Source organism: Zymoseptoria tritici, chromosome 8 (assembly GCF_000219625.1).
Source record: "Zymoseptoria tritici IPO323 chromosome 8, whole genome shotgun sequence".
NCBI lineage: Eukaryota > Fungi > Ascomycota > Dothideomycetes > Mycosphaerellales > Mycosphaerellaceae > Zymoseptoria > Zymoseptoria tritici.
Window position 1 is genome coordinate 1,379,155 of NC_018211.1, and position 12,161 is coordinate 1,391,315.

The 12,161-nt window shown below is 54.2% G+C and overlaps 5 protein-coding genes across 5 annotated transcripts; 1 reads left to right on the forward strand and 4 right to left on the reverse strand.

Annotated features, from left to right (window-relative positions):
* Positions 1–2: 2 nt before the first annotated feature.
* On the reverse strand, positions 3–1,509 carry MYCGRDRAFT_95245 (uncharacterized protein; the record flags this gene model as incomplete). The annotated part of the gene is made up of 3 exons (XM_003850283.1): positions 3–112; positions 322–1,225; positions 1,282–1,509. The coding sequence occupies 3 exons, from the start codon at positions 1,507–1,509 to the stop codon at positions 3–5; spliced, it is 1,242 nt and encodes a 413-aa protein (XP_003850331.1).
* A 301-nt stretch (positions 1,510–1,810) lies between these two features.
* On the reverse strand, positions 1,811–2,389 carry MYCGRDRAFT_105516 (uncharacterized protein; the record flags this gene model as incomplete). The annotated part of the gene is made up of 1 exon (XM_003850282.1): positions 1,811–2,389. A coding segment is annotated over one exon (546 nt), but the record flags the coding sequence as incomplete, so codon positions are not given.
* Positions 2,390–3,700: 1,311 nt separating this feature from the next.
* Positions 3,701–4,522, reverse strand: MYCGRDRAFT_87220 (uncharacterized protein; the record flags this gene model as incomplete). The annotated part of the gene is made up of 1 exon (XM_003850281.1): positions 3,701–4,522. The coding sequence occupies one exon, from the start codon at positions 4,520–4,522 to the stop codon at positions 3,701–3,703; it is 822 nt and encodes a 273-aa protein (XP_003850329.1).
* Positions 4,523–4,911: 389 nt separating this feature from the next.
* Positions 4,912–5,730, reverse strand: MYCGRDRAFT_45713 (uncharacterized protein; the record flags this gene model as incomplete). The annotated part of the gene is made up of 1 exon (XM_003850280.1): positions 4,912–5,730. A coding segment is annotated over one exon (819 nt), but the record flags the coding sequence as incomplete, so codon positions are not given.
* An 832-nt stretch (positions 5,731–6,562) lies between these two features.
* NFF2401 (chromatin assembly complex protein) lies at positions 6,563–8,584 on the forward strand (the record flags this gene model as incomplete). Its single annotated transcript, XM_003850029.1, has 2 exons — positions 6,563–8,421; positions 8,476–8,584. The coding sequence occupies 2 exons, from the start codon at positions 6,563–6,565 to the stop codon at positions 8,582–8,584; spliced, it is 1,968 nt and encodes a 655-aa protein (XP_003850077.1).
* Positions 8,585–12,161: the final 3,577 nt, after the last annotated feature.

The window sequence follows — 12,161 nt, forward strand, 5'->3', positions numbered from 1 at the left end:
ATTTACAACCAGATCACCGTGGTCTTCGGCTCGGCACCGCATCGCGAGATTATACCCTTGACAAAGAACGATAGGACAATTTGGTAACATGCGTACATCAAAGCGTCCTTCCCTTGCCAATACTGGGTGTCAATATGTTTCAGCCCATGAAGATACGGCTTGGCATGGCGTGTCATACTCGCGAGGTAGTGGAATATTGCGTGCATGCAAGGACGATGTGAAAGGCCACCACAGTAGGGATGAGCGAACGCAGGACAAGAATTGAAGCCATGCAGACCACCGATCCCACCCTTTGCTATTATCACCCTTAGCTCCACCCACCATTCCCCTCCTCCATTTCCTGCCAAAGCAGCTCGCTCGGCGACGACGTCGGTAGTTCCGGATGATAAGAGACGGCCGAATGACGAGACTCTGATCCTCGAGACATAGCGGATTCGCTCCTCCCATTCTCCTCGTCGCTCCGACCAGTACGCACAGCAGATCCACTTTTTCGACTGACCTCGTCGCTCGCAATAGTACGCACAGCAGATCCACTCCTTTGACTGACCTCGTCGCTCCCAATGGTACGCGCAGCAGATCCACTCCTCCGACTGACCTCGTCGCTCCCAATGGTACGCACAGTGCGATCCGAACCACCGCTCATGTGTTCCAAACTCGCTGAATCCTCCCCCACGTCTACCGGCGAAGGATCGATTTCCACCCACGACCGCGCCTCCCATCCAGGAAAGCGATATCGCTCATCTTGCTGCCTGGCGTGCCATGTCTGGCTGCTTTCGGTAAAGGAGAAGTTTCGATGCTTTCTGAGTCCATTCTCTTGTATAGCTTGCCATTCTTCATAAGTCATCGTGGCGCCTTGCGGATCTGCCTGGCTGGGAAGTATAATCATTGGTGCGGGAGGTGAGCGTAGGTCTGTTGGCGAGCGACTGAGAGGATGCGGTGAGATCCAGCCTTTGCCAGCGAAGACGGTTGGCCTGTGACGATCTTGGCGTGGCCCTGATGCTGGTTCAGAGATGTCGCTCACTTGAGGTGCGCTGACAACGCCTTCGTGGCCACCAGGTGTACTGACGATGCCATAGATTGGTACTCCGACGAACGATCGTCCGAAAGAAGTCATGGAGGAGTGCTTAGATTCTCGCGGAGAAGCATGTCTTCGCCTGCTCGCGTACAGATCGGAAACTGCCGACCTTCGATCTCGCTCGGAAGACTCGTCAATCTTTCGCGTAAACTCCGATTCCCGGGAGCGGTGCGATGAATGCTTGAAAGTTGGGCCATCAGACTTACGCGATCGATCGGACGTTTGTGAGGATCCGGGGCGGTGATCACTCGCAGGTGACTTGGATCTGTCGGCTTCGTGGCGGTCGGCTTCATGCCAGCCATCGTCTTCTTGATCCTTCCAACGCGAGTGATGAGACGAGTGCTTGGAATGTCGATGAGATGAGTGATTCGAACGATGAGAAGAGTGCTTGGAATGTCGGTGAGAAGAGTGATTCGAATGATGAGGGGACGCATGATGCCTTGTTGTTATCTGCTCCGACTCCTCAAGATTTTCCGCTATGGTTTGTTCCAAATAGGCATTCTCGAGGCTGGCAGTCGTGCGCCAGTCTTGAGCAGTATGGTGAGAGGAACGGCGAGATTCTCTCGAAGTCTTCCTCGAGCCCGCAGATTCTGCTCTTGGTTCGGTAGCAACGTGTTCCTCTTGCTGGTTCCTGGTAGTTCCGGAACGGCGTGAAGAGTGATGAGACCCTTGAGCTCTTTTTTGCGACGACGTTTGCGAGACCTTCGGGTCCGGTCGAATGGCTAGATTGTCGTCATCCCAGCGGTTTGACCTCTCGGACGGGCGGGAAGAATGCTGCGATATTCGATCTTTCCTGCTCGTAGAAGTCACTGGAGACTGGGGGCCTAGACTTCTATCTTTGTTAGGCTTGTCGTGTTTCGAATGGTGGGATGAACGGTGAGATCCTCCTTCCTCCTTCTTCGAAGATTGCTTTGACTTGTTGGCCTCAGTCTTTGACCACGAGACTCTGCCTTCCTTCTCGCGGTGGCCACTGCGGTGAGAGTCTGCGGGATTGTGGCTCCTGTGATCTTGGCTCCGTCGAGAAGACCTCGATCTCGACCCTGCCCTCGCGTCTTCAGCGACCTCGTGCCAGCCATCTTCGTACTTGGTCTCTTCACGATTGTTGTCCTCTGCAGAATTGCGCGACCGTATGGTCTCCGAAGCTTGTCTCGAGGCGGAACTGTTCCCCTTCGACATATTCGAAGCCGACTTACTTTCGCGCGACGCTGACCGGTCTCGAGAGTGCTCACTCCGGATTTTTGTTGAAGCATGTGATGCCACTGACTCAACTGTTGCTTGCATTTCTGCACGGCTTGTGGCAGATCGCTTTTTCTCGCTGCCCCTCTTCGAGTGCGATGCCTCAGACGGTGGCTGTTCTTCTTCATGGAAGGAGTCTGCGTGATCTGGCCAGTGAGGCGACGCTTCTTTGCGTGACGATCGGCTTGCACTTTTTCCAGAATCCCGCCCATCCCAGTATCGTTCTGACTGCGTAGAGAGAACATCCGACTTCCTCTGGCTTCCTGCATTGTCGTCTCTCGGTGGAATACTGGACTCTCCGAGCTCGATCCATGATCGTGCGTCGAGCTCTACGTGTTCGGATGGTATCTTCTGCGTCTTCTCCTTTCCCTGCTTCGATTTCTTCTTCTTCGTTTTGGATTCTCCATCTTCCGGTACGGGTGCTGATTCCGGCTGCTGTTCATCCTGCTCAAGTTCCAACTTTGCCTTCTTGGCCGCTTTCTTAGCAGCCTTCTTCGATATTGTCGCCACCACGGGTCTTTGCGCTGGAATGACGAGGACTCCGCGCTTCTCTTCCCGAGCGATTGCGGGCTCTTGTGCTGCTCTCCGCGCTATTATCGACTCCGGCTTTGTTGCTGCTTCCGGTATTGTTTTGAGTATCGTTTTGCCTTGAGCAACTAAGTCTGATGGCAAGTAGAACCCCTCCCGCTCTGATGACTCCACTCCTGACAGTAGCTGTTCGGCCTCTTCACTTGGCTTGCGGTCAACCTTGGGCGTAGCGAATTTCTCCTTCACTGTGGCGCGCCGCCGCTCTTCTACCGTTGCCCTGAACAATTTTTGCAGGAGTGCACCGTCCAGAGTGTTGACGTGACTTATATGCGCGTCGCGCCTGCTAGCTGACTGACCGAGAAAGTGGGCATCCTGCCTGGGCGACCTGTGCGACAGCTCACGCGGTGGCCACATATTTTCAAGAGCTCGGTCGTCAACGGCGGAGGCGACACCAGTTCTGATGTCCCAGTCTGTGTTCGGCATGGCGGGAGTTGATCATTTCAAGAAGTTCATCGAGTATGCGTCAAACATGGCGCATGGTTGGATGCCCAGGTGCCCGCAACTCTGCTTATAAGCAAAGCTCGTTTGGAAAGTTTGTTGCGTTGCATGGCAGTGTGAATGCGGAGGAAGCTGCGGAGCAAGCGCGCTAAGATTATCACATGCAAAGTCAGCGGGAGAATGTTTGTTTGCATGAGCAGTTGGCATGAAGAACGAGACCTTTTGCAGTGAAGCCTGCAGAGTACCAGCTGGGCAATCTGGCCATGTGTCCGATATTGAAATGACGACCGATGGAAGTGAACTTACGAGCATTGGTCATTAATCATTCACTGCCAGCAAGAAGCTGCGCGCATTTCTCACGAACTACAGCTTCGCCTTCTCGCGCTGCTTCTCTTTCTCCCACTGCTTCTTGATCCACCAGCTCCTCACATAGGACCAACCGCCGCTTAAGACCGCAAGAGGTGGACAAAGCAACAACATCCATGCCCACCACTGCGGACTGCTCGTTCTGACCTGCGACATGACCTGATCAATCTGTCTCTTGAGATCCTCTTTTCCACCATCGTTCCACACCACTACTCCAGCTTTGTCTCCTCGGCGCAGACATCGCTCCGCCTTGTCTCTGACATCCCACTGCGCCGCAACGCGGTTCTTTGCATCCTCCTCCGTCAAATGCTCATCTCGTGCTCGTAGTCTCTCCATCTGCACCTTCGGATCTTTGACAGCGACGACCAGTATCGTACCGCAGAGTGGTTCCCAGCCCGACTCGAACAGCAGCGGCACATCCAGCACCACCGCCCAGCTACCACGTAGGTATGCGAACAACATCTGCTTGTACATCTCTCCTCTTATTGCAGGGTGAACAATTCCATTTAATGCCTTCCTGTCCTCATCTTTGCCCTCGCCAAATACTCTGCGGCCGAGCGCGGGTCGGTTGAGTGGTCTGCCCTTGCCATTGTGTCCCTTCTCGCCGCCATTTTCAGGTGTCGCAGGTACCAATAAATCTGGCGTGGATGGTCCGAACGTGTCTAGGATTTTCTGGTAGCCGAACGTCCCTGGCTCGACGACTTGACGGGCGACTTTGTCAGCGTCGACGATTGGCAGGTTGTAGGGTGGTGAGGAGAGAATGTTTGAAACAGTTGATTTTCCCGTAGCTATGCTACCTGTCAGGCCGAGGAGGAGCATCCTTGTTATTTGGGTGGTGTTGTGATGTGAAAGGGAGAGTGGGACGAGGTTGGGATGTTGAGCTTCGGGTGATGTAGCTCGAAGCTCCCAAGATCCTCGGCTTGGGTGGACGGCTTGACTGAGGACGGTTGCAGCTCTACATTGTTTATTGGAGATACATCGCAAAAGCACTGTACGCATCGAAACGACTTTGAAGCGACAAATTCTTGTATTTGGTACACGCATCTACTAGGCTGGTGTTATTGCTCTTCCGAAGGCATCAACCCGGTCCTCGTCCCTACACCCGTGCCTTGGGATCTGATCCATCTCTTCCTTCCACGTAATAATTCCTCCAGCACCTGCGATCGATCGATCGGTGCGATTAGACATGTCAATGCCATGGTAATGTCTCACCCGAGGCAGCAAAGGGTCGATGACAAGAGCTTCACCATGCCGTTCGGAATTGCGTCCAGTATCTGAAGCTCTGCTTTGACGTTCAGCATGAGCATCTGCCTCAGCTCGGACTGCCACTCCTCGTCGAGTCTGACGTCGGGAGTGTGCTGTTGCTCCAGCATTGCCCTCGCCTTTCTCCTATCTCTACTTGTGAGCTTGAGTACACCTTGTGGATTTCGCTCGTCATGAGGAAGATGAGAGCTCTTCAGTCCAAGCCATTGCAACTGCGGCACGCTATGGCCATCGCTTTCGTGCGCCAGTGCTTTCGAGCCATGCTTGTAAGTGGACAGGATCGCAACGCCATCCGGATCGAAGTCCGCAAGCCCAAACACAGGTGGAGACGCAAATCCATTCTTGGTAGAAGGGTGACTGACGAAGCGCAGAAGAGCCCGACTGGCAAGATCGGGATATCCTTTGGCTGTGAGTATGATACCTTCTGAGGCTGTCGTCTCCCAGAACATTGAGGCAGCGATAGACCGGAAAGTGGCTTCTTTTTCAATGACCAGAATCCACTTGACAGAGGCCATGTTGATAGAGAGTATCTCTTTCAGATTTGGGATCAGCAGGCCTTCACGATCGGCAGCACAATCGATCATCGAGCCATCGCGGCGGCAGAACGTAGCTGCGCCGGCGACGATGCCTTTCGCGACTGCAGTCACGTTGAGGGCTGTCCGAGTAATGTTGAATGTATGAGCGATGTCGTCGACGTAGCGATCCACAATAGGCTGGCTGCCAAAAAGTGCCGGATCCTGGTAGAAGATGTCTCTGTGATATGTGAGCGACACAATGATAATGCGGACAGTCGGGTGTGTCTTCACCTCTTTGATAAGACGACGTCCTTCCGGAGTGCTTCATGCATGAGCTCGAGTATGCGTATGACGACAGCTGAAGTGTAGTCAGTAGCAGCTCACCTTGCATACGCTGATGCTACGAGTACCAAATCTCCACGCCTCTTCTGCAGTCTTGCCGGGGAATGAGACTTGTTTGGTACGACAGCTCACTTCACCATCCTCACTGATGTCGAGTGAGCGCTTGCGTGAGGTTCTTGATTTCAAAGTGATGCTGATCTCGTTTCTGTCATTCAATAGGGCATCCGTCACTTGCTCGAAGATGTCTTCGATCTTGTCTATCACGAGGCCACTGTTCGAGTCAGAAGGCAGCCCAGAGACGACACGGTGAGCTGTACTTGGGATGGTCGCGGATACTGAATGGCGTTTGCGAGGAAGTCACACGTTCATCAACATTGACAGGCGTGTTGGGCTGACTCCCTTCGCAGTTGAGGTTAGCTGCTGTGGAGGTCAGTGACTCCTGCGAGGAGTCTTGGAGCAATTCCACATCGCCGAAGAGATCTTCGAAGTCATCGTCGGCCATGGTCGACAAAGTGATCGGCAAAATTGTTGATGGGAGGAAGATGGAAGAGAAGCGATGTCCCTCCTCGAAGCTCACCTGCCCAAATCGCCCGAGTCTTGGCAGCACGTCCCTTCCCAGTCGCGTGAACGGGTGCGCGTCAGCCTTAGCTTGTTGCCTCCACCACTTTCCTTTACACGTCCGGGGTTGCGTGTCGACGACACAACAGAAACAACTCGACAATTGCGCTACCCGACACCAATGGACGACGTGATCTCCTCTCCGCCAGCGCCCAACATCCTCAAGCGTGCTGCACCCGAACACGAACACGATCGTACTCCCGACACGAAACCACTCAACCTCAAAGGATCACAATTCGTCATGCCAACACCTCCAGACACCGACGGCTCTAGCAATACAAGTCCAGACGTGAGCATCAACAATGACGACCGAGAACGTGGAGGGTCTCCTGCTCCCAGCAGTGCCTTGAGCAGCATCGGCGAGGTCAATACTGGTGATGCCAGCTCGATTGCCGGACCCTCCGCTACCAGCAATCGAGGATCCGGTCCTCCTCCCGCCAAAAAGAGGAAGACACTGACACCCGCCGAGAAGTTGGAGCAGACCCGGTCGAAGGAGGCCAAGGCACGTGAGAAGGCGGAAAAACAAGCACAAAAGGAGGAAGAGAAGGCGCGAAAAGACGAGGAGAAACGTGTCAAGGATGAAGAGAGGCGGAAGGTCGCTGAGGAGAGGGAAGCAAAGAAGCGGGAGAAAGAGTTGGAGGTAGAACGCAAGGCGCAGGAGAAGCTCAACAAGGAGCGAAAGCAGATGAGGCTAGGCGCGTTCTTTCAAGCTCCCGCTACTCCAGCGAAGGCAGATGATGGCGATGAGACGCAAGCAGGCAGAACTAGGAGAAAGTCCTTGTCTCTTGAGCCATACGATGCTGTTGCAGAGAGGATCCGTGCTGCATCTCCCATGAAGGGAACTCCTCCGCCAGCCTCAGCAAAGAAAACACTGGATGCCACGCCGACCATTTCAGACTACCACAAAACCTTTCTTCCTTTCGATTTGCCGACGTACAGCATGCTTGCGCCGCTGGTCCAGACTTCCGATGACGCACAGGAGCGCTTCGATCACGAACTGAACGATCCGTCCCTGAAGGAGAAGTACGATTTGGGGATCGAAGGCAGTTACGCTGGTCTGACTGAGTACTTTGCCGACTCACGCTCTCGCACTCGTGGAATTCCGGTCACGAGCGTGAGGGAGCTTGCTGAGGCCATCGAAGGAACATCAAAAGCACCCATCGACTTGACAGAGGATGGCCTTGGAGTCACTGCACTGGATGTTCTCAGGAGGATTCCCATCCGACATCTGCAATTTCACGAGGACGTGCGGCCGGCTTACTGTGGCACATACACCAAGATCAAATCGCCACGAACAACCACGAAAATGAGGCGCAACCCCTTCACACGTGCCCGCAAGGACACCAATTACGACTACGATTCTGAAGTCGAGTGGGAGGAGCCCGAAGAAGGCGACGAAGAAGTGCTTTCTGAAGAGGAAGATGAGGCTGACAGTCAAGTCGATGCTGACGAGATTGACGGCTTTCTCGACGACGAGAACGACACCGCAAAAGTCAAGCGCAAGATCACGACCGGCGAGCTAGTTCCAGAGACGACAGGATTGTGTTGGGAGAGCAAAGCTAATCGGATCTGCGTGGTGGAGAGCATTGAGACTGATCAGCAGCCACCCGCAATGTCTGGCATGAGGATGGGTTGGTTGATTGCAGGGTTCGCAGGCGCGACAATCGATCCATTCTCCACAGCATACTGGCAGGACGCTCCGTCAGAGATCGCCGGGCCCACTTTGATGGCGCCGCCGAGGGCTCCACTCCAGCCACGACTTGATCTGGGATGTAACGCTATTCAGCCTGCGAGCAGTCTCATCGGCGCTGCCGAAGGACAGAAAGGTCCCATCACCAGTCTTGCAGCCAGCCAGGGCGCTAGGCGCGGACCTAAGCCAGCTCCAAAGACGTTGAACAAGGAGGACCTGGAAGAGTTCAAGGAGGCCGTGGTCGACAGTCCGCTTGGAAAGCTCGAGCTGCAGAAGGGTCTCAAGACCAGGTACGTTACATTAGCTGACAATGAGGACGAGCTTCCTGCTAACCGGATTGACAGGTTCCCCAAGCTCACGCACGACGCAATCAAGGAGACTCTCGGCACGCTCTTTGCTCAGCGCGGCTTGGGTAAAGCAGACAAGAAATGGGTCTTCGTGGGCAACTCTTGAACGAAGACCAGGACTCGAACCGCAGAAAGGAAAAGCATCTAAATTGCCATCGACCATGTCCATGCACGCATTGTCCGCACTACTGTACTATTAGCATCGCCAGCAGACACATTGAGCGGGCACGAATATGGACCTGGACGACATTTGTTCGAAGTACTGGCGGAGCATCTCTGCATTGCGCGGGACTTGTCAAGATAGAACAGCAGCATCTATGCGTGTCACATCAACGTGGCGAGCATGGCCTCCGAAGTGGCAAAAGTGCGCGAGTGGAAGAATGGCCAATGGCTGTTGAAGAGGTAATGACGATGTGTCGAAGAGGACAAAAGATGTTCGGGAAGGCATGATGAAGCACATTCGAAAGGTTCGGTAGATGATTCAACGAACATATTCAACTGATTCGGGCACTGCTGTGATGCACCTTCGTGAGTCTGCTATGTGTCGCCATGGCAGTGCTTAATTGCCTGTCGGTACTTGCGCTATCATCCAACTGATCGTCTGGGGTATCTCATCGTACGGTTTCGTCCTCTGATCGTCTTGAAAACTCATGGGCTTTGACTTCAACTTTCAAGACGTCAAGAATGCCATCCTCTTCTTCCGCTTTCTCTCTGCTCGCTGCTTGTTGAATGCTTGGACCTCTTCCTTCGTGAGTTTCTTCTCCTTGCGCTCAGCTTTGAGGGAGCGACCTTCATTTGAGTTTGCCGCTGCTTGCACATCGAAGAAGGCGTTGAGTTGGCGGTTGCTCTTCGCCGCGTCGCTGTGATGTTCCGGTCCTGGTTTGGCGCCCTGTGCGGTGCCAGTGAAGCGATTGAGTTGCATCGTGGCAGCGTACTCGTCCGCAGTCGGGATCGGTGCGGGATGTCTGGCGGCTTCCTCCTTGGCCCACTTCTCCTTGTGCCAGTTTGCATAGTCGGCCTTGGGATCGTAGTCGCCATGGATGGCCGGGTTGTAGCCGCGATATTCCGTGCCAGCGCTCGTCTTGGGCGGAGCTTCCTTAAAGATCTCGCCTTCTTCGAGCTCGTTGGTTGTATTACCGTCGCGTTGATTGGCAGGGTCTGTCTGCTCTGTTTGAGAGTCTTCTTCTGCGGCCTCTGTTGAGATCATCAGCCTACCGAAATCGAGTCTGCAAGACACCAAAGGACATACGTTTGCCTTTCGGTTGCTGCAAGCCCTCCTCCGCATCGATGTCTCCAAGCGCAACGTTCCAAACCCAGTAGGGCTCTTTTGGTTCCTCCCATTGCGGATCTGTACCGTCTGGAAGCTTGATGTAGTAGACGCCAGCGGCTGTTGCGGCATCGGCTGGTATCTTCACCCAGAGGTACTTCTTTCGGAGCTCTGCCTTTGATCGAAGTTAGTATGAAGCGGTGACTCAATCGATGTAACGCAGTTATTCCAGCGGCGGCGGCATCCCGTGGGCATGTGGTAGATAGCGAGGGCATCGAGTAGGCAGTCCTAGCTCCAGAAGTAAGGCGGCATCCGGGCAGGTCCTCTGAGCTACTCGGTCGTGGCAAGTCGGCAGGGAGTTGCGTTAGTTCATCCCCGTCTGACGCTTTGGCACATCCTATCGAAATGTGCCCTCTGAACAGAGCACTCCGGGAGCTGGAAAAGTGTTGCAGAAGCACAGCTGCCTTCTGGAGAGCTTGGAGAATGCACTGAATGCGTGTAATGAAAAGACAAGGATCGAAGCTCTGCACTGCAGAACTCGATTCCCACTCACCACATCTTCGACTTGTTCTTGGTCCTACGTGCTGACATTAGTACCGTGAAGGAAACGTATTATGCAAGTTCCGCTGATTCGAGGCAAATCGTGTCGCAGTGCAGGCCGCCGACTGTAGATGGTGATGTGCCCAACGCAGAAGACTTACTTGCGTATCGGCGCCCCGAGTTGTCGCTTCCGCAACTTCGTCTGCCATTATTCTAATGGTGATGATGCGGATGCTAGAGTGTTGTGGAGGAATGCGAGAATGGAGAAGAACTACTGCAGTCGAGGTTGCGAGAGATTCCCTTGGAGAAGTCGTGGGAAAGAGGTACCCATACCTTATCGCAATCCAAAAGTCTTGTCCCCAGGGAAGTGAATGAACCCAGCTCAAACGTTGCGGACAAGACTTTCTCGACACGATGAACACGGCATTTCGGAGTGAAGTACAAGCGCTTGACTCTGCTGTCTCGACCAGTCGTCTGTGTCTCAAAGATGTAGCATGTTCGCAACCTGAGTCATGAAACTCATGTAGGTACCCGTGGACAACTACAAAGTATAGCTGCACGACTCCATCCTCCTCTCCCAACATACAATACACCTGGCCAACATGGCGCAGCCTGTACTCGTGCGAGCCTATGCAGGTCGTGGGAGCTCCAGGAATCACAGTCCAACAACCCGAAGCCAAGCACTACCTCCAATCTCAGCCTACGCTTTCGCCGATATACTACGAGCAGCAGACAGCGCCGAATTCCAGACCGCAATCGACGGCATCGCAGAGCTGTGTGCGAAGAATCGCATGAGTCTCGCCGACGAATACGCCTCGCACCTACCACCTTTGGGAGAGATCACAGCTTCGACGACGACCTCGCGATCGCACATGCTACGTCCGGGTATGCGACGGCCGTTGACGAGCGTACCTGAGGGGAGCTCGGGAAGCAGTGAGGGGAGTAGGAAGAGCAAGAGACAGAAGAAAGGGAGCCTCTTTGGGTTTCGTCGGAAGCAGCAAGAGCAGCAGGAGACGGCGCCAGTACGGAGTGTGAGGATTGGTATGATGGGCAGAACTGTCAGTGTCGGGAGCACCACTGCTCTTGCTGCTGAGGCTTGGACACAGCCGAACGACCAGCGGATCTCCTCTGAGAGCACGATCGTGGCTACAGCTCCAGCAAGGCCACCAAGATCTAGTGCCGCAGCGATCAGTCTACAACGTTTGCTTGGGATTACGCAAGCTGGACGAGATGGATGAACCATGTTATACATTCGGTGCGGCTTGATACGCAGCTATCAGGGTGTGCACGGTCATCATTCCGTGCAGCATCGGTGACTCTCGACACACTTCAATGCGGAGCCATCTCGTCCACCAACCAGGGACCTCCAGCGCGGTGTCGCTTAATCGCATGGTACAGGGCGTACAGCTCATATGGACCATCGACCTCATCCAGCATAGCGTCGACCGTCCTCCTTTCGCCGTGCATCAAACTCATCAGCAAGAATTTCGCACCCTGATACCGGTCCTGCTCTCGCAAGCTCATTGCCTCGATCTTCTCGAAGCTCTCGGAGTCCGGCGCGCCATTGACAGTGAAGTGGACCACGCATTTGTAACACCTGTCGAACTTGACCTGCCGGATAGTGGCCATGATGTGCATCATCAGGAGGAGGCCCCTGAAGAAATCTTCTCCGTCGTTCTCCACGGCGCTTCCATCGTCGACGTTGCGGGAGGAGGCAGGCTTCCGTGCGATTGATGGCATTTCCACGCGAAGCTCCAACCTTCGAATGACATTGACTCGTGGTCCAGCCTTGCCCTTCAGCCAGCTACACAGCTTAGGCCGGGTCTCTTCCTCGTGGATGTACGCATAGAAGTCGTTGAGGGCGTAGAACATCAGC